Source organism: Halichoerus grypus, chromosome 14, assembly GCF_964656455.1.
Source record: "Halichoerus grypus chromosome 14, mHalGry1.hap1.1, whole genome shotgun sequence".
Classification (NCBI taxonomy): Eukaryota; Metazoa; Chordata; class Mammalia; order Carnivora; family Phocidae; genus Halichoerus; species Halichoerus grypus.
In genome coordinates, this window is record NC_135725.1 from 81,354,552 (window position 1) to 81,375,714 (window position 21,163).

The window sequence follows — 21,163 nt, forward strand, 5'->3', positions numbered from 1 at the left end:
GACTTGAAGATGCTTCTTGAGTTTGGAGATGTAGCCTCCTCCAGAAATCGTGTCCCTGGACCTGCTCATGAAGGGAAAGGAGAAAAGGCCCCTCTCCCTTCAGCCAGGCCAGGGCTGGGTGAAAAGCCAACCTCGGCCCTCCACCCCATGAAAGAGGTCAGTAAGCAAGCTGTGAGCCTGGGCAGAGTAGGGAACTGGAGTCTGGGGTCTTTGATTAACCTTGCTATGTGATTTTGGGAAAGTCCCTTCCCCTCTCCGGGTCTCATTCACCCTTATATCCAGACTTCTGGATCTGAGTCCCCCTCCAACTGTGGCTTTCTGGGAGGATGAGCATTTGCTAAGCCCGCTATATCCAGAGCCTTGAGCTGGGTCCTCTGGCGGACACAAAGTCCTTCAGGGTGTGATGGGGGGGGTTAACAGGGACCTTCCCCATTCCCCTGAAGAATCTGAGCCGCCTGTCCTCTAATTAATCTGCACTCTGCTTCCCTCATAGTGTTAACGGCTGGCTGTCTAGCACATAGTAGGCTCTCGATAAATGTGAATGAATGAATGAACGAATGTTACAGAGAGTCTGAGACCCCAAGGTCATTGTTGGTTTGGTGAGGGATGGTAAGCTTCAGGGAGGGGGCAGCTTGTCAGAGGAGCCTGAAGTCTAGCCCTAGGGGGAGGGACGGGGAAGAGGAAGTGGCACGGTCCCACTCAACCTCCTAGAAGGAGAACGCTTTTTAAAAAAAAAGAACTCAGAAATAGGATAGAGCTGTCAGTATAGCTACATAATGACTACAGAAATTGTGAAAAATGCCTCGTGGTTCTTTGTACCACAAGAATGTAAAAATCGTGAAATTTTCCTCGGTGTAGAAAATAAAAACCAAGACAAAGTACAAGCCCATTGGGGAACTTGCTTGACAACACCTGTGAGAGATGAACCCGTCCAAGTTCACCAGGTGCATCTCCCCTCCCCGCCGAACGGGCACGAGACCAAGGTTGGGGCACCCAGAGCCTACACACAAGTGCAGATTCCGGCCTTCATGCCGAGTCTCCCAGAGAGCCTACTGTTCCTTGGCCTGCCACCATTTGTGGTCCCTCTCCATTAGGGATTGCTCTCTGGAGGAGGGTCCCTCCTGTGGCCCCTAACACCGAAGAGGTATTTGCTGAACTACAGCTGATTAGAGTAGCTTGGGTGACACCGAGCTGCCAAGTGAGAGGCATTTGGACCCTGCTGCCTGGGAAGGCCTGGACGAGGTGGTGTTTCGCGTAGGCCCTAGAGGATGTGCAGAGTTTTGGATCAGAGAGACCAAGGGAGAGGAAAGAGTAAGGGGGGAAAGATAGGAAAAGGGAAAGCCTGCAGAGGGTGGGCAGAGGAGGGGCATCCTGTGGTAAAAGGTCTGGCATTAGGCAGGCCTGGAAACTGTGTGTCCTTGGGTAAGTCATCTTATCTCTCTGAGTGAGGTTTCTTCATTTGCTGAAAGGGGTAATGTTTCTCTGTCATTTTCTTGTGTGGATGACATGAGATGATGTGTACAGCTAATGGTTCACCTCATCATGACTAGGGTGCTGGGGCCATAGAGATGGACAGATCAGCACAGGGCATGGCCTATAGCAAGTGTCCACCTCTGGATTCTTTATTGTATGATGGATGAAAGGTGGTGATCAGATCGTGTACAACAGTCACTTCAAAATGAGTTACTATCCCCTTCGCTTCTGTCCTTATACCACCTGGAATTGAGGCTGGGGTGGGGGATGAGACCCCAGAACCCCTCGCAAATTCCTCCCTCAGGGAATTCTCACCTCCCATGAGTTTTCCTCTCCCTCTATAGCCTTCTGTAGTTGCAAGTCCTGGACACCCCAGCCTGTGGCCCCTTGAGCCCCTAAATCTTCCCTCACCTAACAAGGGAGCACTGGTTCAACCTGCCTGCTCTCTTCCCTGTCTCTTCCATGGGACCAGGAACTCCTGGGGTTGGGGGTGGATTAAGCTCTGTCCTGCGAGTGCAGCCTGGTAGATGGACAAATGAAATGGCCTGAATGGGGGCCCTGGCCGAGGTTTGCCATACTCGTCCTAGGAACGGACCCCTGCCCACCATGGGTCATAATGGGGCCCTGCGGCAGCAGGTCAAGCGAAGGCCCAGTCTTCTCGCAGATGTGGCTGCAAATCTTGAAGCAGGCAATAGGGATACTCAGCAAACCCTTCAGCCTCCGCCCCCTGCCTGAGCTAGGTGCTAGGGACCCTGTCCTTGAGGTGGTTGTCCCTGCTGAAGTACCAAGGTTCCAGGCAAGGGGCTTCACCCTGAGGGTCAGTGACGGTCGCCTGCTGAAGGAATGGCACCCAGCCTAGGGGGCCGGGTGGCCAGGATACTATCAGGCGCTGGCCCCAGAGGACAGATCACACGCCTTCTCTCAGAGCCTTAGTTTCCCTCACCTGTACCTGGGGCTGGGAACACCGACCGTGTGAGTGGAGGACCGCACAGAGTCAAGCCGGGACGGGGTGCCGGGCGTGGATTCCTCTAGGTGGGTGGGGGCGTGCCCTCGTTCAGGGAAGAGGTGAGGGGGCCGCCTCTTCGCAGCCCCGCCCCCGCGCCCGGGGGGCTCGGGCGGCCTCGGCCGCGGCCGGCGCGGCTCGCCTCGGCGTCGCCATGGCAACAGCGGCTTAGGGGGCGGGGGCGACGTGGCGGGCTGGGCCGGGCGGGGGGCGGCGCGGGGTGGGCTGGGCCGCGCTGCGCGGGCCGGGCCGTCGGCGCTCGGTCGGCGGGCGGGCGGCGCGGGCCGCGAGCAGCTGGGGCCGAGCCCGAGCCCGCGCCCGCCCTCGGCCGCGCGGCCGCCCGAGCCAGGGCGCGGGTTCCGCGCGGGTCCCGGGCCCGCCGCCGCCGCCGCCGCGCTAACCCCGCCTCCCCTTCCCCCTCTTGTCGCCCCGCGCGCAGGGCTTCCTCAGCCGCCGCCTCAAGGGCTCCATCAAGCGCACCAAGAGCCAGCCCAAGCTGGACCGCAACCACAGCTTCCGCCACATCCTGCCGGGGTTCCGGAGCGCCGCCGCCGCCACCGCCGCCGCCGCCGCGGACAATGAGAGGTGAGCCCACCGCCGCCAGCGCCCGGCCCGGCCTCCGCGCGCCCCCGCCCCGGGATGCGCCCCGGAGGGCGCGGGGACAAAGCGAGAGCCGGGGCTGGGGCGCGCTGGAAGCCGGAGGGCACCGCACGCCGCCCTCCGGCAACTTGTGGGGCCGCCTCGGACGGGGGGGGCACGGCGAGAGGACCTTTCTCTCTTCCCGCGGGGTGAGGAGGGGGTGCCCGCGGCCCGGGGCGAGGCCGGGCGCGAAGTGCCCTCGCCGAGAAGTCCTGCCTCGCCTCGCCTCGCCGAGGTGGGCATTGTTTCCCGGGCGGTGCAGTGCCCGGAGCTGGGGACCGAAGTGGCGCCTCCACCCCCAGGACCCATCCCCCTGCCTCTGGAGCCTCCGGCTGTCCGATACAAAAGGCATTTTCGGCTGGGTTTTGCCGAGACCCAGTGGTGAGGAAAAGGGTGAACATCTGGAGGGGAGGAGCAGGGGGCTGGGCCGCTTAGGGGGCACATCTGCTCTAAGTAGGGCGCGTGCTCCGCTGGGGGCTGGGGCGAGCAGAGGGGGCAGTGCCGGGGCTCTGAGCTCAAGGGGCATTGCCTGAGGCTAGGGAAGAAGGGCCTCATCCTCTCCAGCCTGGGCAGCTGCTTCCCTCCCTCACCTCTCCACTCCCAGGGGTGTCTCCTGTTCCCTGTTCCCTGTTCCTGGGCAAGCCAGGAGCAGGTGTGGAAATTCCAGGGGGAGGTGGCTTGTGGGGCAGAGGAGGAGAGGGAGGAGGTGGTTCAGCCTGCTCCCAGTCACCAGCAACAGAGCAGGCTTCAGCTCGCAAGGGCAAGCCATCCTGTCCGGGTGCGGGGGCACTGGGCGGATACAGTCTCTGGGCCGGGTCCCCCTCCCTGAGCCGTACCTGCCACGGCACCTTTCCACTTGGGCACAGGCACCGTGATAGATTCCGGTGCCAGTTAGAACGTGTCCGTGCTCAGCTAGTGGAGGTGAAAGAACAGGCAGGCACCAAGGAGCCTTTTCAGCATTCAGCCCTGACATCTCAGGCCCCTGGCATCTGCCTCCATAGGGCTGTGCCCCTGAGTATGATTGGCAAGTTGGCACTCCCTGTAGGGGAGGCACAGGTAGAATAAAAACGTCTCTCTCCTCCCCGTTGGTTCCATCAGGCAGAGGAGTACAAGTTATAGCCCAACTCCTGCCCAAGGTTGAGTGGCTGTTTAACTGACCCCTAGCATCTTCCTGGAGAGCACCCCTCCCATCCCCGGGGAGAATTACTAGACCTTTAATTTCCATCAGCCCAGAGCTGCTCTCTCCAGTGCATCCCCACCGCTGCCTGCAGCTGGTTTCCTGCCCCAGCTGCCAAGCCCAGCCTGAGGCAGGACCCTCAGCCTTTCTCTGATGGCCGTGGTGCCCCGGGGGACCAGGCGTGCCCTGGCAGGAGCATGCAGCCAGGCCAGAGCTCAGCGCTGGGTGCAGCCACTGCGTCTTTGAAAATCTCGCTTCCCATCTTTGTTATTGTCTGGGCGGCAGGCCACCCGGTTTGCTGCTTTCCTCCCTCCGCCCGGCCCCTGCCTCCGGCTTTCTCCCCCAGGAATATGCCTTTCTCTGCGCTTTCCTTGGCGGGGGTCAGGACCCTCTGCACCCGCATGAGGGGGCTTGTGTACGTACCCCGTTTTGTGTGCATGTGTCGGTTGTCCGGGGAGCAGGAGAGACAGCAGGCGGTCCGGCCTCTGAGTGTGTCTGCCCTCCCGGGAGCAGACAGCGTGCATGCCATGTTTACCTCCCTCCAGCGGGAGGCCTGCACCAGAAGCCGGCAAGTGCTGGCTGGCACCCCAGCCTCCTGGCTGGAGGTCGGGGCATGGCCCAGATGACCTCGAGCAGGTCCTGCCCAGCTTGGTCTCGGGTCAGGTCAGCCTTGCTACAATGCCTAAGGGGCGAGAGGTGGGGGCGGGGAGGGTTGGGGTTCGGGAGGGAAACTATAAGCTCATTTCTAGAAACGGTGCTAACAGTAGCAGTTGGAGCAGAATGTCACTGGCAGTGGTGTGGAATTGTCTTATTAATTTTCTATAAACAAAATCTGGCTTGGTGGCTTCTCTGGCACCGGAAGGGAGCCCAGATTTCTCACGGACAGGCAGAGAGACTGAGTTTGAAATCCCTGGACCCAGCCTTGGAGCTGAAATAGGCTTTGTCAGGAGACTGGGATCTCCTGCTTTGCTGCTTGGCTTAGAAATAATAGATTTATCAGCTGCTTCGGGGATGGATGGGCAGATATTTCTCTTGGGTAGCTACTTCTCTGGGGCAGTCCCTGGAGTCGTCCTGTGTGGACTTGGCTGAGTAAAACCAACTATGGTGGAACCCCCCTCCCCAAACCCTCATGGTCAAACCTGGGTGAGTGGAGAGGAGCCTCCCTCTACTCCGACGTGGTGTGGTTGTACTGTTGAAGGCTGGGAGGACAGAATGGGCTGCCTTTGGCTTGGCTTAGCAGTGAGGAGGGGATTGGGTCCTGGTTCCAGGGGACCCCCACTGGGCTGCCATGTTCCTGGCCAGGGAGGGGGGGTAAGTGCAGCCTCAGTGAAGGGATAGGCATGGGAAGGAGGGCGGAAGCTTCTAGGGTAGCAAGTGTGAGCCCTGGTCCTCGTGGCTTCTCCCTGTCAGTAAAGAGCATGGGGCACTCTGGGGCGGCCAGTTGGGTTCAGACTTTGGATAACGCTGTCTGCTTTAGGGCCGCTGAAGCGGCTTTGTTGCATGCTGTCTACTGTGGTCTGCAAACTGCTGTGTTGTGGAGGTTATTTTTTGCGCTGGAATTCTCTCATCTGGAGCCTGGAAACCAGTTGGTTCTGTGTTGGAATCTTTTGGCTCCCTGGGAAAGGAGTCTAGCCAGGTGTGGGGCCGCGGAGCACTGCTGGTTGGGGGAGAGGGCCGATGTCTTGGTTGTGAGGCCAGGGTCAGGCCAGCCAGGGCTTGGTGGGCACAGCTGGGCTCCGGGGGGGCTCGAGGGCCACAGGACAGGTTTGAGCCTTTGTACTTATTCTCCTGAAATGGCTTATGGGAGGTTTCCAGCTGGTCTCCAAAATCCCTGGCCCCCTTAGACACTCATTTCTTCTTTGGAGGTTTTGGAAGTAAGCACCAAGGACAGGTAATCATGCCTCCTGGATAAGGGAAATGAATGCTGCTCAGGGATTTTCCAGGTGAAAGGTGTGCTGGCAGAAGCATTTTTTGTTTTGCAGGCTGGAAGTGTTGCTGCTTCATTTACAAGGCTGTCTTAATGTTGGTAAAAGCCATCTAGAATGTGGTGGTTCTGTCTTCCCAGAAGATGATTTCCAAGTCACTCATTTATTAATGGTCCTGAGTAGCTAGGAGGGTCAGCCGGCAATATTATACTGCCCCGGTGCTGCTGTTTCTGGGTGACTCTGGCCCTCCGCGGGTGCTGAGAGTATGCCCCCTCTGGCTCTCAACCTGTTCCTTTACCCCTGTAGTTATTCTGAAGTGGCCATACCCCCTTCGCATTCTTCCCAGTTGGCCTGGTGCAGAGCTGATCCTGTAAACGTGGGCAAGCCAGGTGCAGGCATGCAGGGCTGCTGTGTGTGGAGTTAGAGATTGATGACCCCTTCTCAGGAATATGTGTGTTGCCTGGAGTTCCCACACCTGAAAGTTACTAACGGTGGGATTCCAGGCAGAGTAAAGCTAGGGAGGGAGATACTTGGAAGTGGGGGTGGGGGCCTTCAAGAACCCCCAAGTGGCCCTGAGTAGGCAGGAATCAGTTCAGCCCCTTTGGGTGAGGCAGTCCCTGGGGAGCGGAGGGGAAGAAGCTTAATGGGAAACGGAAAATAGAAGGTGGGATCCGTTTTCCTGCTCTGGTTGTTGACAGTAGGTGCCGGAGGAGCTGGGCATAAGGGCTTGGCCTTTCTTGCCTCTCTCCCTCCCCTGCCATAGACAGGGAGTGTCTGGTCCTCTGCCTTCCCCTGGGTGACGTCGAGATGATTGTGCAATTTAGATAGTCTCTGGGAATAATGGGAAGTGTGTGGCTTTGAAGCCAGGCATTCTTGGGGCAAGTCGCATAAGCTTTCTGAGCCTCAGTTTGCACATCTGCAAAATGGGTCTCATGATGCTAATGTCTTTGGAAACGTTAATGTTAATATATTCAGTATGTGTTTAATAGAGAGTGTCCCATTCAGTGCTGTTTCCTAGGCAACCAACACCAGGTCTTGCACATTTCTTAAATGTTTCTAAAATGTTATTAAATGCATAATAACACGTGAAAGAGGCTAGACTAGTATGTTGTAGGTTTTCAGTAAGTGAGAGTTACCATAGGTGGGAAAAAGTCACTTCATTTTGATAAGCCTCTGTTTTCTCATCTACAACGTCGGACTAATATCAGGCAATCATGCTATGTTCTTCTGTGAGGTTCTGAGAGATACTGGATGTTGCTGTCCCTGGAAAAGTAAAAAGGGTTGTACAGAGAATCATTATTAACCTGAATACAGTAACTAGTGGGGCAGAGTGACCCTTGTTCCTGTCTACATCAGGGGGTGCGGGGGGGCGGGATGGGATGATGACAAACTTCTATGTGTATTTTAAAAGTCCATTGTTCCAGCTATGTTTGGGCCATACTTGTTTTTAATCATTTAAATGTTTAGGTTATGTCCAGTGTTTTTTTATTAAAAATGATGCTGGTAATTAAATACTTGAATATTTATCTTTGTTCACGTCTCTGTTTCCATAGGATAAAGTCTTAGAAATTGAATTACTAGGTCAAAGAATATAAACAATTTCAGGTTTTTGATAAAAATGCGCCCCACTAAAAAGCTTGTAGTAATTTATACTCCCCCAATGATTTTTGAGAGTGCTCACCTGTTTCCTCACACCCTTAAAAACACTGGGTGTCATTAAAATGATCTTTGTCGTTCAAATAGGCAGAAAAATGGCATTTCTTTGTTATTTGCATTTCATTGCTTGTTAGGGATTGAATATTATTTTCTGGCGTTTAATGGCCAGTAGTGCTTCTTCTTTTGAGTCTTGTCTAATTCTGTCCTTTGCCTTCTGAACGTTCTTAGACAAGCCCCTTGCAGGATTCTTCGTTGCTCTGTGCGGCCTCCCTCAGCTCTGAGAGGCCCATGTAGGTGGATCTTGGTTAAATGGGCTCCTGCCTTCCAAGAGGTATGGCAGGGAATTCATTAATTACCTGCAAGGAAGGCTCACCCAGCTCTCCTCTCCCTTCTCCTCCCTTCCCCTCCATAAGAGAATCAGGTTTAATTCTTAATCCGATAATTATTCTAAGGAGGCCTGGCATTTACACAGCATTTTGAGAGGTCTGCCCTGCAAGGTAGGTAAGCAATGAAAGGGTTGTTAGATTCATGGAAACTGAGGCATGCAGTCAAAGGCACGGAGGTGGGACCATCACAGAAGCCAGGCCTGGTGAGCAGGTCCTACCCTGTCTGCAACATTGTACTTGGAGCCCCATGGGCACTTTTGCGGGGCAGGGCTGACCAAGGCCCCGCACGTGAGCACATGATTCTGAGCCTCATCTCCAGAGAGGGAGGGGAAAGCCACAGAACACAACCTGGACGTAGGGAAGAACCAATTTATTTTTTGCTTTCTCATTTTTATCGCCCTCCTTTTAGATCTGTGGCTCCCTCGTGTATCTTCCAGAGATCCGAGCTGGGCATTATTTTTAGGAACGGTGGAAATTAGCTAGTGGGAATGCGATCAGCCCCAGGCTGGGGGTTTCAAAGGTTGGAGAAGCCTTTCTTTGTACAAGCTCGTAAGCATTTGTACATCTGTGCATGCATGTTTTTGTATGTCTTGCAAGTATGTACCTGCCCTTATGAAGGTGTGTGTGCGTTATATGCAAATGTCCTTGCACACGTCTGTGTGTTTGAAATGACTAATCACATGTAAAGCATTTGGAACAGTGCCTGGCACTTCATACTGGGTTGGACCATATGAAGTGGCTATTTTTGTAGGTCGGATATAGACATATGGTTCAATCTAATAAGTGCTCACTAAGTGTTGACTGCTATCATTATTGTTGTCTGTTTTCTTATGTGTACACGTCTACTGCTGTGTGTGTGTGTGTGTTTGCATATACCAGGTCATACTGTGTGTATAGTGTGTTCTGTGTTTGAGCTGTCACATGTGCACATCTGTGTGCAGTTTCAGTCTGGGTGTGTGGCCACTGAGCTGGCCAGTTTTGTGAACAAACTGCCCACCTGCTTGGGGAGAACCTCAGGGCTCGGCATATACCTGGCCATGAGGACAGCTGCCTTCTTCATCCCCTTGTGCCTTCAGGGGCCAGCAGAGCCCACGCCTGGGGTGCCAAGGGGCCTATCGCATTCTCCACAAGTAACCCACTTATTTCCAGGCCCCTATGTCTGAGGATATGCAAATCGACTCTTTAATGGAATTCCTTTGCAAAATATTACTTGAACCAGAAAGTTAATTACCAGGTTTTAATTAATGGCTATTTTAGAAGGCCACAGAAGAGAGCTGGAGATCATAGGGGGACCAAAAAGGCAAGAAGGAAAACATTCAGCACCCCTGGCTGGCTTGGCGACTCTGTCCCAGGTGGCAAGGCACACTTAGCTCTTTCCTTACTCTGACCTGCCCGCTTACTGCCCCGTGGAGATCAACCATGGCTGCGTGAAAGAGACCCCCCCCCCCCCACTTGTATGAAGATACTCTGGTCTTCTGGCCATCAGTCTGTCCATCTGTGAGGAATGGCCCGGGCCTCATTCCCAGCCTGAGCTGTGGGACAGTCACTGGCCACTCTGCCTTAAAGAGTAACCCCTTCCCTACTTCTCCAGTGCCTTTGGGCTGCTTCCTGCAGTCCCCCCACCCCTACCCCTTCCAAGAGCCTAGGAGCGTGGGGCAGCTTCCTGCAGGACCAAATCTCTACCAGGGGCCAGCTCCCTCCTCTCTGTGCTCCCCCTCTGCTCTGGTGGAGTCACCTGTGATCCAGCCTGTCCACCAACCTCAAAGGACAGACTGAAAACTCAGTTTCACCCCCCCACTCCCCGCCAGCTGGGAGTGCCAGAAGGATGGCCTGTGTTACCATCCCCTCCTGAGATAGAGGGAATCTCTGTTCTTTGTGGGAATGTGTGGGCGGGAGCTTGTGGGTGGACGCACAGTGTTTCGCACATAGCACGGGACACAGCCTTGGCTGCCTGCCATGTCGTGTCTGTAGCTCACACCACATGCCACACCTGGGCATGCACACAGAAGAACCGTCCCTGGCGTTTGGAAGGCAAACCTTGTGGAAGCCACCACTTGTGTGCCAGAGGTCCCCTCTGAGCCAGGTGGGTGGTGGGATGAGGACCAGGGGAAAGAGGGAGACAGGATCCCCAGCTGCAAGGTCCATGGCAGCCTGCCTGGGAATACCTTGGGTATTCTTGGGGAAGGGTAGGAAGGGACCCCAAGGCTAGAGGTCAAGCCTCTTCCTGGGGGCATGCCAAGAATAGGTCTTCCCCTCCTACCCGCAATTGCACCCGCTCAGGAAGCCTGCGTGCTGACTCCTGGAGTTGTTATCTCGAAGACCTCAGCTGATGATGGCAGCATGGGGTGGGCTGGTTGGAAGCTCTAACAGAGCACTTTGTGCCAGGCACAGAGGAGGTGCTCTGGGTTTGCCCAGTGAATAACTGCGTGAGCAGCCCCGAAGCCCTATTCCTTAAAGGTTCTCCCGAAGGCAGCCTGAGCAGGGCTTTGCCACCTCCAGCCTCCTGCTGCCCCTTGTATCTTGACTGCCACAGACCAAGCTAGAGCAGACAGAGTGCAGGACTTATGGGGACTTGGCTCCTGGGCCTGGCTCGGTTGCTAACTCAGTGTGATCAACCTCAGAAAACCACTGGGGCTCTCAGTCTGTCCTCCTGTCCCTCCAGGGACTAGCGGGGCAGGAATTGGCCCAGCTAGCGAGTGGGCCTTACATTTCTCTGCATCACATGCTCTGTGGGTGAGTTAACTCCTTGTCAGGATGATTTCCCTCCCCTCCCTTTTCTGGTGGGCAGCCCCCTTAGGGGAGCTGAGGAGCCCTTCTCTGGCCCCCTCTCCCAGCTGGCTCTGGCCACCTCCCAGTTAACCCTGCACCTGTCACCTGTCTGTTGGCCTGACCTTTCTCACACCCTCAGGGCCCTTGTTTGCAGGCCCGGCCTACTTGTAAAAGAGCACACTGGGCAAGGATACAGATGCCACCCGGCAGCGCAGGCCCTAATTTGATGCGACGTTGTCGTGGGGAGTTTGCATACTGAGGGCAGTGAATTAGTGCCGTGTCTCCCTGTGCCCACTGACTAAGGGGAAGTTAATTTCATGCCCTGTCTTTTTGACATTTGTAATCAAAGCTTTGTATTGCAGCTGCAGACTGTTAGCACGTGAAGGATGTATGAGCCTCAATTATCGTTTCTGGCTAGGGAGGGGATTGATTAATGGATTGCTCACAGTCCCACTCCCTACTCCTTATTCCCCTTCCTGTCTTCTTCCTCCTTTTCCAACTTCCCCACGTTTCATCAGGAAACTGGGCCCCAGAATTGGCTCTGATTGAAGCTTCCCTTGTGCCTTAGAAGCCGAGGGCCTGGCTCATGAGCAGCACAGACCAGCCCACCGCAGGGAGGACCTGTATGAAGAGGAATTGCCTGGGGCCCCTGATAAAATGCAGATTCTTGGGCCCTAGCCTAGACCTTCCAGAATTAGACACTGGTGGAGTGGTCGTGTTTCACAGAGTTTGAGAACCACTGCCCAAAGTTTGTTTCTTTCGCACAGGGGCAGGAATTGTGCCCCAGGGGTGTGCCAGCGACTTGCCCAGCCACGGCCTGTGCTGTATTCTTGTTGATGCCTCGTAGTAAGAGGGTTTTTTGTTTCCCATTTCCTAGATGTAGAAACCGAAACTCCAAGAGTGTAGCTTAACTAGCCCAGAGTCACACATTGGGGGACCTCCTGCCCTGGCAACCCATTCCCTGATTGATGCCTAAAATCCCCCCATTATCATGCTATGCCCCTTCTTTTTAAGCTTAATGTTTTTGAAGTGAACCTTCCCGTCCTAGAGAAGTGCCAGTAGCTCCCTCTTGGGCTTGCACAGGGCTCCCCTCTGTAAAACGCTCTCACATCAGTGCCCCTGGTCTCCCAGCGGTGCATAGAGCAGTTAGGGCATGCATGACTGTGATCTGCATTTTACGGGTGAGGCGGGTGAGGCCCAGAGAGGTGAAGAGGCAGAGCTGGAGTTAGAACGTGTCTTCTCACGCCAGGCCCAGTGCCCGGCCTACCCGTGCCACCAAGGCCTACTTGTCTTGCCAGCTCTCCAGTTACAGGAGGGGAAACGGAGGTTCACAGAGGTGGTGTCACTTACCAGGATCAAGCAGGTGGCAGTCATGCAATTCAAGGCCAAGTCCACTGAGTCAAAGCCCATAGAACAGGACTAGCCAGCATTTCAGGGCCGGACCAGGTACCTTTGGTCCCCACCTGGGAGTGGAGGTCTTTGAGCACAGCCTGGAGGGTTTCTGCTCAGGGATGCGATGGCTGTCTGTGCAGAGGCCAGGCCTGGTGGGGTGGGCTGGACTCCTCACCAGTGAGGCCAGGTGCCCTCTGGAAGTTGTGGGAGAAGGATGGGGGGCAGGGGGAGTCTGGGCCATCAGTAGCTGAGGAGGTCAATAGTACGTGCGCCTGAGGCAGTCACCCAGAGTCGGCCCAAGGCCCAACTCCACGCACTGCTTCTCTCTGAGCCTCACTTTCCCCATCTCAACAAAGCAGAACCAAAAACTAATGTCTCGGTGCTGAGGATTCTAGGATTCCTGGAAGGAAAGCAGCTGGTACAGGGTGGCGGGTTGTCTTTCCCAGGCTTTGCTGCGCTGCCTTAAGGGCCTGAGGCCCCCGGAGATGTCGTGGAACGGAGCCGTGGAAGCCAGGCGGATGAGGTGCCTTTCGTCTTGGCGCCCTTCACGGCAAGCTTCTCTTGGTGCTGTGCTGCCCCGAGGGGCCGCTCCAGAGGGGCCAGCCTCCTCGCCCGACGCCTTTGCCTGCATTCTCTCATTCCATCCGTACAACAGCACTGTGAAGGATGGGTGCTATTACTGTCCTCATTTTGCAGAGAAGAAAACTGAGGCACAGAGAGACTGAGCAGCTTGCCAAAGTCCTGTGGCTCATAAGCGGCCGACCTGGGATTCAAACCCCGGCTGTCTGGCTTCATGATATAAAGTCCCGCTGTCAATCACTATCTGCGTGGTGTCTGTTCACACGCTCATTTTACAGACGCACGGCCAGTCAACTACCCACCGCTTACGAGGCGTCCTGCCTCGCGCCAGGCATTGTGCGCTGTGTGTGCGTCATCTGATCCTCTCCACTACCCTCATGTCATCCTCCCCCCATCTTACGGGTGACGAAACTGGCCTTGGAGGGGTAAAATCACTTCTCGGGGATTACCCTCATGATGGATTTAGAATCTAGGTCTCTTTAGACTCAAAGCCTGGGCCCTCTCTAGTGCGACAGCTGACACAACGGGCACGTCCCGTGGGCGCCTCCCTCCCACCAACCCGTGTGCCGCGCGCTCTTGTCATCCCAGGTTTACAGCCGGGACACAGCAGTCGCACGGCCAGAATGACAGAGCCGGGATTTGAACCCAAGTAGTCCGGCTCCCAAGTTTGTGCTCTTAACCGCCGCCCAGCATTGCCCTTCTCCTTTCTCTACAGATGAGGAAACCCAGGCTCCGTCAGGTAAAAGCCACTTGCCCTGCGTCAGACGGCATGTGCGTTGCAGAGGTGGGATTTGCACCTAGATCTTTCTGGAGTGGTTTACTGTCTTCCTGCTGAGAGAACACGAGAGCTCCCGGGGGCTGTTATGGGTGCTCAGGTCCTGCGGCCATGGTGACATGGAGGCGGGCCTTCCTCCTGGCCTCATTGTTTGGAGGGGGGGGGGTTCTCCAGGATGTGAGGGTAGGGCCCACTTGGTGACTGTTCCCTGCATTTGTACTTAATCAGTGATTATACGTGTCTAGTTCCATGGGCCCCTCAGGGTTCTGGGCTCCCATATTTCTTTTTCTCTTGGCAGAGCTGATGAGCTGTGGCTGCATTTAGATCTATTAATTTGTAGTGCTGGGTGAGCGGGCAGGTGGAGAGGTCATGGGCCGGCCAACTGGCCTCGTGCTGCACCTCCCTTTCTTCCCAGGGTCAGCACATAGAGTCGACTTTCATCATTGCCCAGGTGGGCGAAGGGAAAGCAGAGTGGTGATGGCGGGCAGGGACTCCCCAGACCAGCCTTTGTTGTGGACCTCTGGGGAGATGGGGAGCCTGGCGCCCACGGGGCCGCTGATCGTGGCTGGGGCCGCACTCCTGACTGATGAGGCCTGTGAGGCCGGTGCGGACCTGAGATGGTGCTCGGCACAGCTGCTAGGCCTGCGAGGGGGCTGGAAGTCGGCGCAGGGCAGTGGCAGGACAGGGTCGGGTGCTCTGCCCGCGGCCCATGCAAGCTGCCTGAGCTGGTCTTACCCAGTTGCCCTGGGATGTGGAGGCCACACTTTTGACTGCTGTTTATGAGAACGGTGAAAACCCAGTCTGAGGGATTTCGGAGTCCAGGGATGATGGAGCTGGTAGGGGGCTTAGTGAGCAATGTGGCCAGAGTTTCTCAAACTCGGTTCCTGAGGTTCCTGGAGGTGAGGCTAGGTATTTTCCTCCTCAGGGGTTGTGGGCATCCTCACTCTAGGCGACTCATTCTTTGATCCAGGACATTGAAGGCCCTGAGAGGCCCTGAAGTAAAGAAACCAGTTTCATCTTGATTAATCCAGGGCTTCCTGTCCCCGTGCCCCACTCCAGGAGCATCTGCTGAGCCGCAGTGCTCCGCCAAACATTCTTTAGTAAACACTAATTTGAGATCTTACCTCTGCTTAGAAGCATGCTTTTAAGAAGGATCTTTGGAAGTATTCCACGCCTTCAGGACCTACAGGAGTAAGCTTTGAATGATGGCGTTGCTAGCCCAGCAGGTGGTATGGGGGTATGTTGTTTTGGAAAAAGGCATCCCCACATCTTCAGAATCATTCCTCAGGGCAGTTGCCGGCTCTCCTCTGTGGGGTGGGGCTGGTTCTGGTCAGTTTTCTGTGGGCCTGGCGCATGAGGGATTTATTTCCCCTTTTGCGGCCTGGATGGCTCCCTTCTTGTTCCCAGCAGCTTGGGCTCCCTGCTTGCTCTGGGCGTCCCCATCCCCCTCTGGACTCCTACAGAAGGCAACAGCCGGGCAGAGGCTGCCCACTGATTTGCATAATTGCACCGTCCCCTGAATAATTAATAAAGCTCTGTCCTTGCTGGGAGCAAAGACTGCACCATTATGGATGGGTTTGCCATGGGTGGGTTTGCCGGAGCTCTTCCAGGGAGCCAATGGTTCCCGGACTCCTTGGCTTTTCCTGGCATGGAGTCCACCCCAGAGAGAGGAGAGGGCACTGGGTTATGTGTGTGGGGGGGGGTCCGCGTGATGCCTGTAACATCATAATGGGCGGGGCTGGTAATACATTTGCTACTTTCTTCCAGGACCCACAAATGGGGTCTCGGGCACACAAACGATTTGGGATTCTCTATTCTCCTGCTTTCTGTGGTCCCACAAACTAACTCTTCTTTGAAGTGTGATCAACTGTTGTAGAGACTTACCTTCCTTTTCTGGTAGCCTGGAGGAACCACTGTTGACTCAGAGGGTAAGGGCAGTGGTGGTGAGTTTGCAGGCAGGAGCAGGGGACAAAGGGGCATTTCTGCTCGAGGCCTTTCTTCTTTTTCAGTCCCTCCAAGTTTCTGGGTTTCTTGAGGTCAGGAGTGGCTCGAGAGTGACTTGTATCTGAGGTTTCTAAGTCCCTTTTTTATGTTGTTTTATGGAAGTGAATTTTTCCTCTGTAGATGTGGTCTTGCCTCCCTGCCATGCTAGAAAGGGAGGTTGAGGGCTCGGTCTGCTCCTGACCTGTTGACATTAGGGAAGTTCCTATAGTCTCTCCAAGCCTGTGGTGTCCTTGAAAGGCCACCCTGCCTCCTCTCATCGTCTAAAGCTTCTGTAGGAGTGTTTCTCAAACTGGTTTCCACAGAACACCACATTCTTGTAGATGTTAATGAGTGCTTGACCATTAAGAGATGAGGGAATTCCATAGTTCAAACAGGTCAGGGAAACATCCAGTGAACCAACGCAAGTAAGTTTCTTCAGTGCTTGAGTCCTGGGAGCCTTGAATGTGCTAATGTGCATCTGGGTGTCCTAGAGGGTGTATAGGACGCTCTGCTTCCCATCCATCCACGTGGACTATTCCAGGGCCTGCTTGCTCATCTCCAGTCATGGGGAGATGTCCATGCCACTGCTGGGCAGTGCCAACTCTTGGAAACCTTCCCCTTTGTTGAGTTTCCCTAGCCAACATGTATGTGGCATTTCATCATTACCATTTGGCCCTCATACCAGCTAGGGAGGTGGCAGGGATTATCCCATTTTACAGTTAAGGAAACTGAGACTCAGTGGATAATTATCTCACCCCAAGGTCCATAGATGGTGGTAGAGTTGGCATTTAAACCCATGTCTGCTAGCTGGACCTTTAGTTTTTTTTTCCCTTGGCCACAAAGAAACCGTTTGTTCCAAATGAAGGTCAGTATGTTGGCTGGCATTGGTCCTTGGGACATTAGGGACCTGTTCCTCCCACAGCCCCCATCCCAGCTTGGTTCTAAGTTTCCGGGAGTGGGAAGTAGGAGGTAAGCTAAAACCCTGTTTAATAGTATCCCAGCTGCGGGGCCCGCTTTTGGAGCCATATGCAGATATGGACATAAAACTACTAGGTGTCCCACTCACCAAGCCATTCCTGACTCTCTTTTCTTCTGCCTTCTCTTTTTTATAGGGTGGGGATGTTAGAAGTGCCCCAGGAGCTAGGTAGGCACTTGTCTCAGGCGGGTGGTGATGGTCAGGGGGCGGCGGAGGGCAGGTGGGTCCAGCTACCATCTTTTGCTCTAGGTGGTTCTGAGAGCTATTGCCCAGGCCTGGTGGATGGCCGGGGGCGGCCTGGGGTGAACCTGTTTACGGCGGCTAGGCTTAGGGCCTGCACTGAGGCTGAGGTGTGACTCCAGACCTAGGCCAACTGTTTTATGTCTCAGGAGTCTCCTTGGGTCACACCGTGAAAGGGACTGCATTGCCCCCAAGTGGCACGGCCACCTTGTTCTCTTGGAGAGCAAGCCACTACAAGGACACCCTGATGAACTGAATTTTGCTCTGCTGACACACGGACCTCGGTGTGGATCAGGCTTCCTAACTTCCTGTGTGATCTGGGCCAAGTCACCGAATCTCTGAACCTTGATCTCCTCATCTTTAAAATGGGTGTGATAATGGTGCCTGCCTCCTAATGTTCTTAGGTCATATGGGATCATCATGGTTTTCACATGATAATTTTATGATCTCTCTTGTGCACACACACACTCTCACATTTGCATACGCCATGCTTTTTTTTTTTGGATTTATTAGAGCTCGAGTGAGCACGGGTGGGGGGAGGGGCAGAGGGAGAGGGGGTGAGAGAGAGAGAGAGCAGACTTCCTGCTGAGTGTGGAGCCTGACAGGGGACTCGATCCCATGACCCCGAGATCATGACTTGAGCTGAAATCAAGAGTCGGACGCTTAACTGACTGAGCCACCCAGGCGCCCCTGTACACGCCATGCTTTTGCGCTTCTGTGTGAGACCCCAATGCCCTGCCAGCGGATGCGGCCAAGCTTTCCCAGGGTCCCACCCCATCACGTAGCAGGAGACAGCCCAAGACAGACATGAAAAGATGTTTGTGTGGACATTTCTCCCACTTAGAAAATCAATATTCTGTGGTCTGCCTAATTGTTCTGTTGCTGCTAAATGAGTCATTATGGAGGGAGAATAGCAAGTGCATTGTGAGATTAATGGGAGAAAATAGTTGGCAAATAACTTTGGTTTGCTTCCGAAACTCTGAGAAGGTGTTACTATGAGAAATCTGGAGAGCCATGCGAGGCTGAGCCTCAGGAAGCAGCTAGTAGCATTGTGAGTCTCCAGAGGTAGTGGATGGTCCGAGGAGGTCCTTTTAGGGCAGGGCACCGATTTGAGTATCACAGGGGTTGGAATCAGAGTTACTGGGGGATCAAATCTGGAGTCTTTGGTGGGACAGGGAGCTCCGATGGCCTGGCCCCAAGGCGGGGGGATACTGTTCAGTTACCCTACATTCTAGGCGGTGCTCCGGGGATGCAGGAGTGAACACAGCCAGCCCTGGCCCCTCCCGGGGTGGAGGAGACAGGCTGCAGCGAAACTGTCCCACAGGTAAAGGTGTCATTACGGTTGAGGTATGTGCCCTGAGGGCTGGGAGAGCCTAGAACTAGTGGGTTTGATCTGGCTGGGGTGGTGGGGACAGCCTCCCCAAGGAAGGGAGGAGTGGGCTGAGCTCTTAGGGAAGAGCCTTCTGGGCAGAGGGAAGAACTTGTGCAGACCCAGCGTGTCTGGGAGCAAGGAGCTAAAAGAGGGCTTGTGTGGCCTTAACCCTCACAGCAGTCCTAGGAAGTGGATACTTGCTCACTTTACAAGTGAGAAAACTAAGACTGAAGATGCTTAAGACACTCGCCAGAGATCATGTAGCCTTCCATGGCAGAGATTTGAACCCAGGCCTCTGTAACTAATTGTGTGCCTGGCCTGGGAGCTGCTCTTGGCACCTGCTGCCCTTGCAGGAGTCTCCACAGCCAGCTCCAGGACCGCACTCCTGTAGGGCTGGGGGCCTAAGAAGTTCCTGAGCTGGGGAGATCCCAGATTCCAGAGAGAGGGAGCCCCATCAGCCCCAAAGCCAGACCTCTGCTTTTGGGGGGCTTTGCTTCCTCCTAATGGCAACATGACTTGGGTGATTTTCTGTTGATCAAAATGCCAAGTCAACTAATGACTCCTTTTTGAAAAAATTCTCTAACGCACTTCTCTCCCCATGAAGTGGGTTGGTTTATTCCCTGCCATTAATCCCTGCTGGCCTGTCATCTGGTGGGGCCTATGGGCTGCCTGTAGAAGTGGGATGGAGGTGTGGTCAGTTCAAGGTGTTTGGGGACCTATGGACTTCCTAGGGTTTTAGGAAGTGGCAGCTGCAGATGGGGGCGTAACCAAGTATTCATTTTGAGCACTGGGATGGGGCCATCAGAGGTCATCCCACCTTTTCTTGGTCCCTGGAGACAGCAGAGCATCATCATACCAAGGAGTCTGGTGAGATTCCAGAGCCCTACCTGAGAGGGTCAGAATCACAGGTCTAGAGTTGGCTCCAGGCTGTATTCTTGACAAGCTCTGGCATGATTCGGAGACCCACTGAAGTATTGAGATCTCCAGCGAGTAGCTGTGGATTCTCCCCTCTCTGGAAGAGTCCCAGGCCTCTGAGGGATGTTGGTGGTGGCGGTGGCAGGTTATCAGACTGCAGAGTAACCTTGTAGCACTGCCTGCTCCAGCTTGGGGAGCCAAGCCTCACTGCCCCCAGGGACACCGGTAGGACAAAGCAATGTGGGGAGCTGAGCCCCAGAGGAGACAGGAACTCGGCCTATGGTGCTTTGCTACTGCTCTTGGCTGAAAGCCCACTTTCAGCTGAAGCTCAGATTGGATTGACTCTTCCTACCCCTCTCCAAATATAAACCACAGCCCCCCTGGCAGAGGCTGAGTGTTTATTTGGTCTGGTTGAAGAGCCCCAGCTGAGGGCCCTTTGTCCTGCTCAGATTCCACTTCCAAAAGAATTCTGCTTAGTTCTTCAGATATACGGCAGGCCATCTCCTGTGGGGTTCCGGGCAGGTCTGTGGCTGGCCCTGAGGGTACAGAGGGGATCTAGTCCTGTCCCAGCTCCTAGTGTGCTGCCAGAGGGAGTTATCAGTAACCCCCTGGAGTTGGTGCCCTGAGGTCTGCCTTCTGGTCTTGTTCCTTCTTCTCGGAGAGCCAGTCCCTCTCTCAGAAAACCAAGCAGGCCAGACCTACTCATGGTGGTATTTCAGGGTCCCTGCAACACCTCTGACGCTGGGTACCAAATCTGGAGTCTCCTCATAGTCAGTCCCTGTTCTTCCATGGTGGCAAACTGAGCCCAGGCAGATGCGAAGCAGAAGTAGCCAGATCAAGTCTTGTTCCACACACTTTTTCTTCCACCGGGCGATGGATGGATTCCAGAGTCTTATATCCCTCAAATTCTGCCCCAGCTTGGGCACTCTGTTCTCGGGCTTGTGTTTTCATGGTGCTCTGTTGTTTGCAGGTGGACAATGGACTGTCCCCTGAGTTTGGTTCTTTGACCAACCTGGGGAACCCGGGCTGCTCAACAGTAAGCCTGGTGATTTGTCACCACACATTTCCGATCGGTCATCCCTGCTCCTCTCCCTCCTAAGTCAAGGTGGCCGCGTAGCTGTTGTTGGGTTCCTTCCGTAAATCTCTGTAGCCTATAATCGTTAGTGGTGGTGGGACTCTATCTTCTTTGCCCCCTGCTACTACCGGGAAGAGAGTTTCAGTGAAGGCAAGTCTCATACAGCACCTTGCCCTGTGCACACACATTTTAGCACACTCTCAGAAAGACAGCCCCATAGCGTCTGGTAAGCCTGGCAGCCGCCAACTTTGTCCTTCTGCCCTGGAAAAGCACCTTGCGCCACAGATTCACTCCCAGGTGGTGCCACAGTGTTCTCATGGCCCAGCGTGTTCTCGTGCCGGCACCATGGCAGGGACCTCCTTATCGGCTCGGGCCAGGGTTTTCCATTGAGTGGTGGGATTCAGGATCAAAAGAATTCTGGACCCCAAGGGGCCGCATGCGAAGGGTTGGCTTGCTAAGCTCGCCTGAATTTTAGGGCAGGTACAGACAGGATGGTGATGCCTGATGCTCTTTTTATCCAGTCACTCAAAGCCGCTCATTACACTGGTGGAAACACATTTCTAAACGAGGAAACATGGCGTCCTTTCTGGCGCAGGCGCACAGAAAACTAGTTAACACGCTTCCTGCGGCCACCCCTAGTACGCTGGGGTCCTGATGAGGGGTCTGCAAACTTGCCTTTGGGTAGATTCACCTAAGTTTCACACACATTTTTATCCCACTGTCAGCCGTTTGCCTTAATATGTTTCCGTATGGACCCCGTTCTACTTCGCAGGACGTGTGCACATTCGTAATTGAACATCACGTTGCCTCTCCAGGCATGGTCGCCGC

The 21,163-nt window shown here is 54.7% G+C and overlaps 1 protein-coding gene across 11 annotated transcripts in view; it reads left to right on the forward strand.

The window, feature by feature from the left end:
* Window positions 1-21,163, forward strand: part of DAB2IP (DAB2 interacting protein) — a 187,654-nt gene that overhangs the window by 102,014 nt on the left and 64,477 nt on the right. For 10 of the 11 annotated variants that reach the window (XM_036107800.2, XM_078061721.1, XM_078061718.1 and 7 more), the window contains one exon: window positions 2,916-3,061. In XM_036107800.2, the coding sequence (XP_035963693.1) occupies window positions 2,916-3,061 (146 nt within the window). Of the gene's footprint in view, window positions 1-2,915; window positions 3,062-4,568; window positions 4,708-21,163 lie in introns of those variants that run through there. The other variant, XM_078061719.1, reaches the window with a different exon arrangement.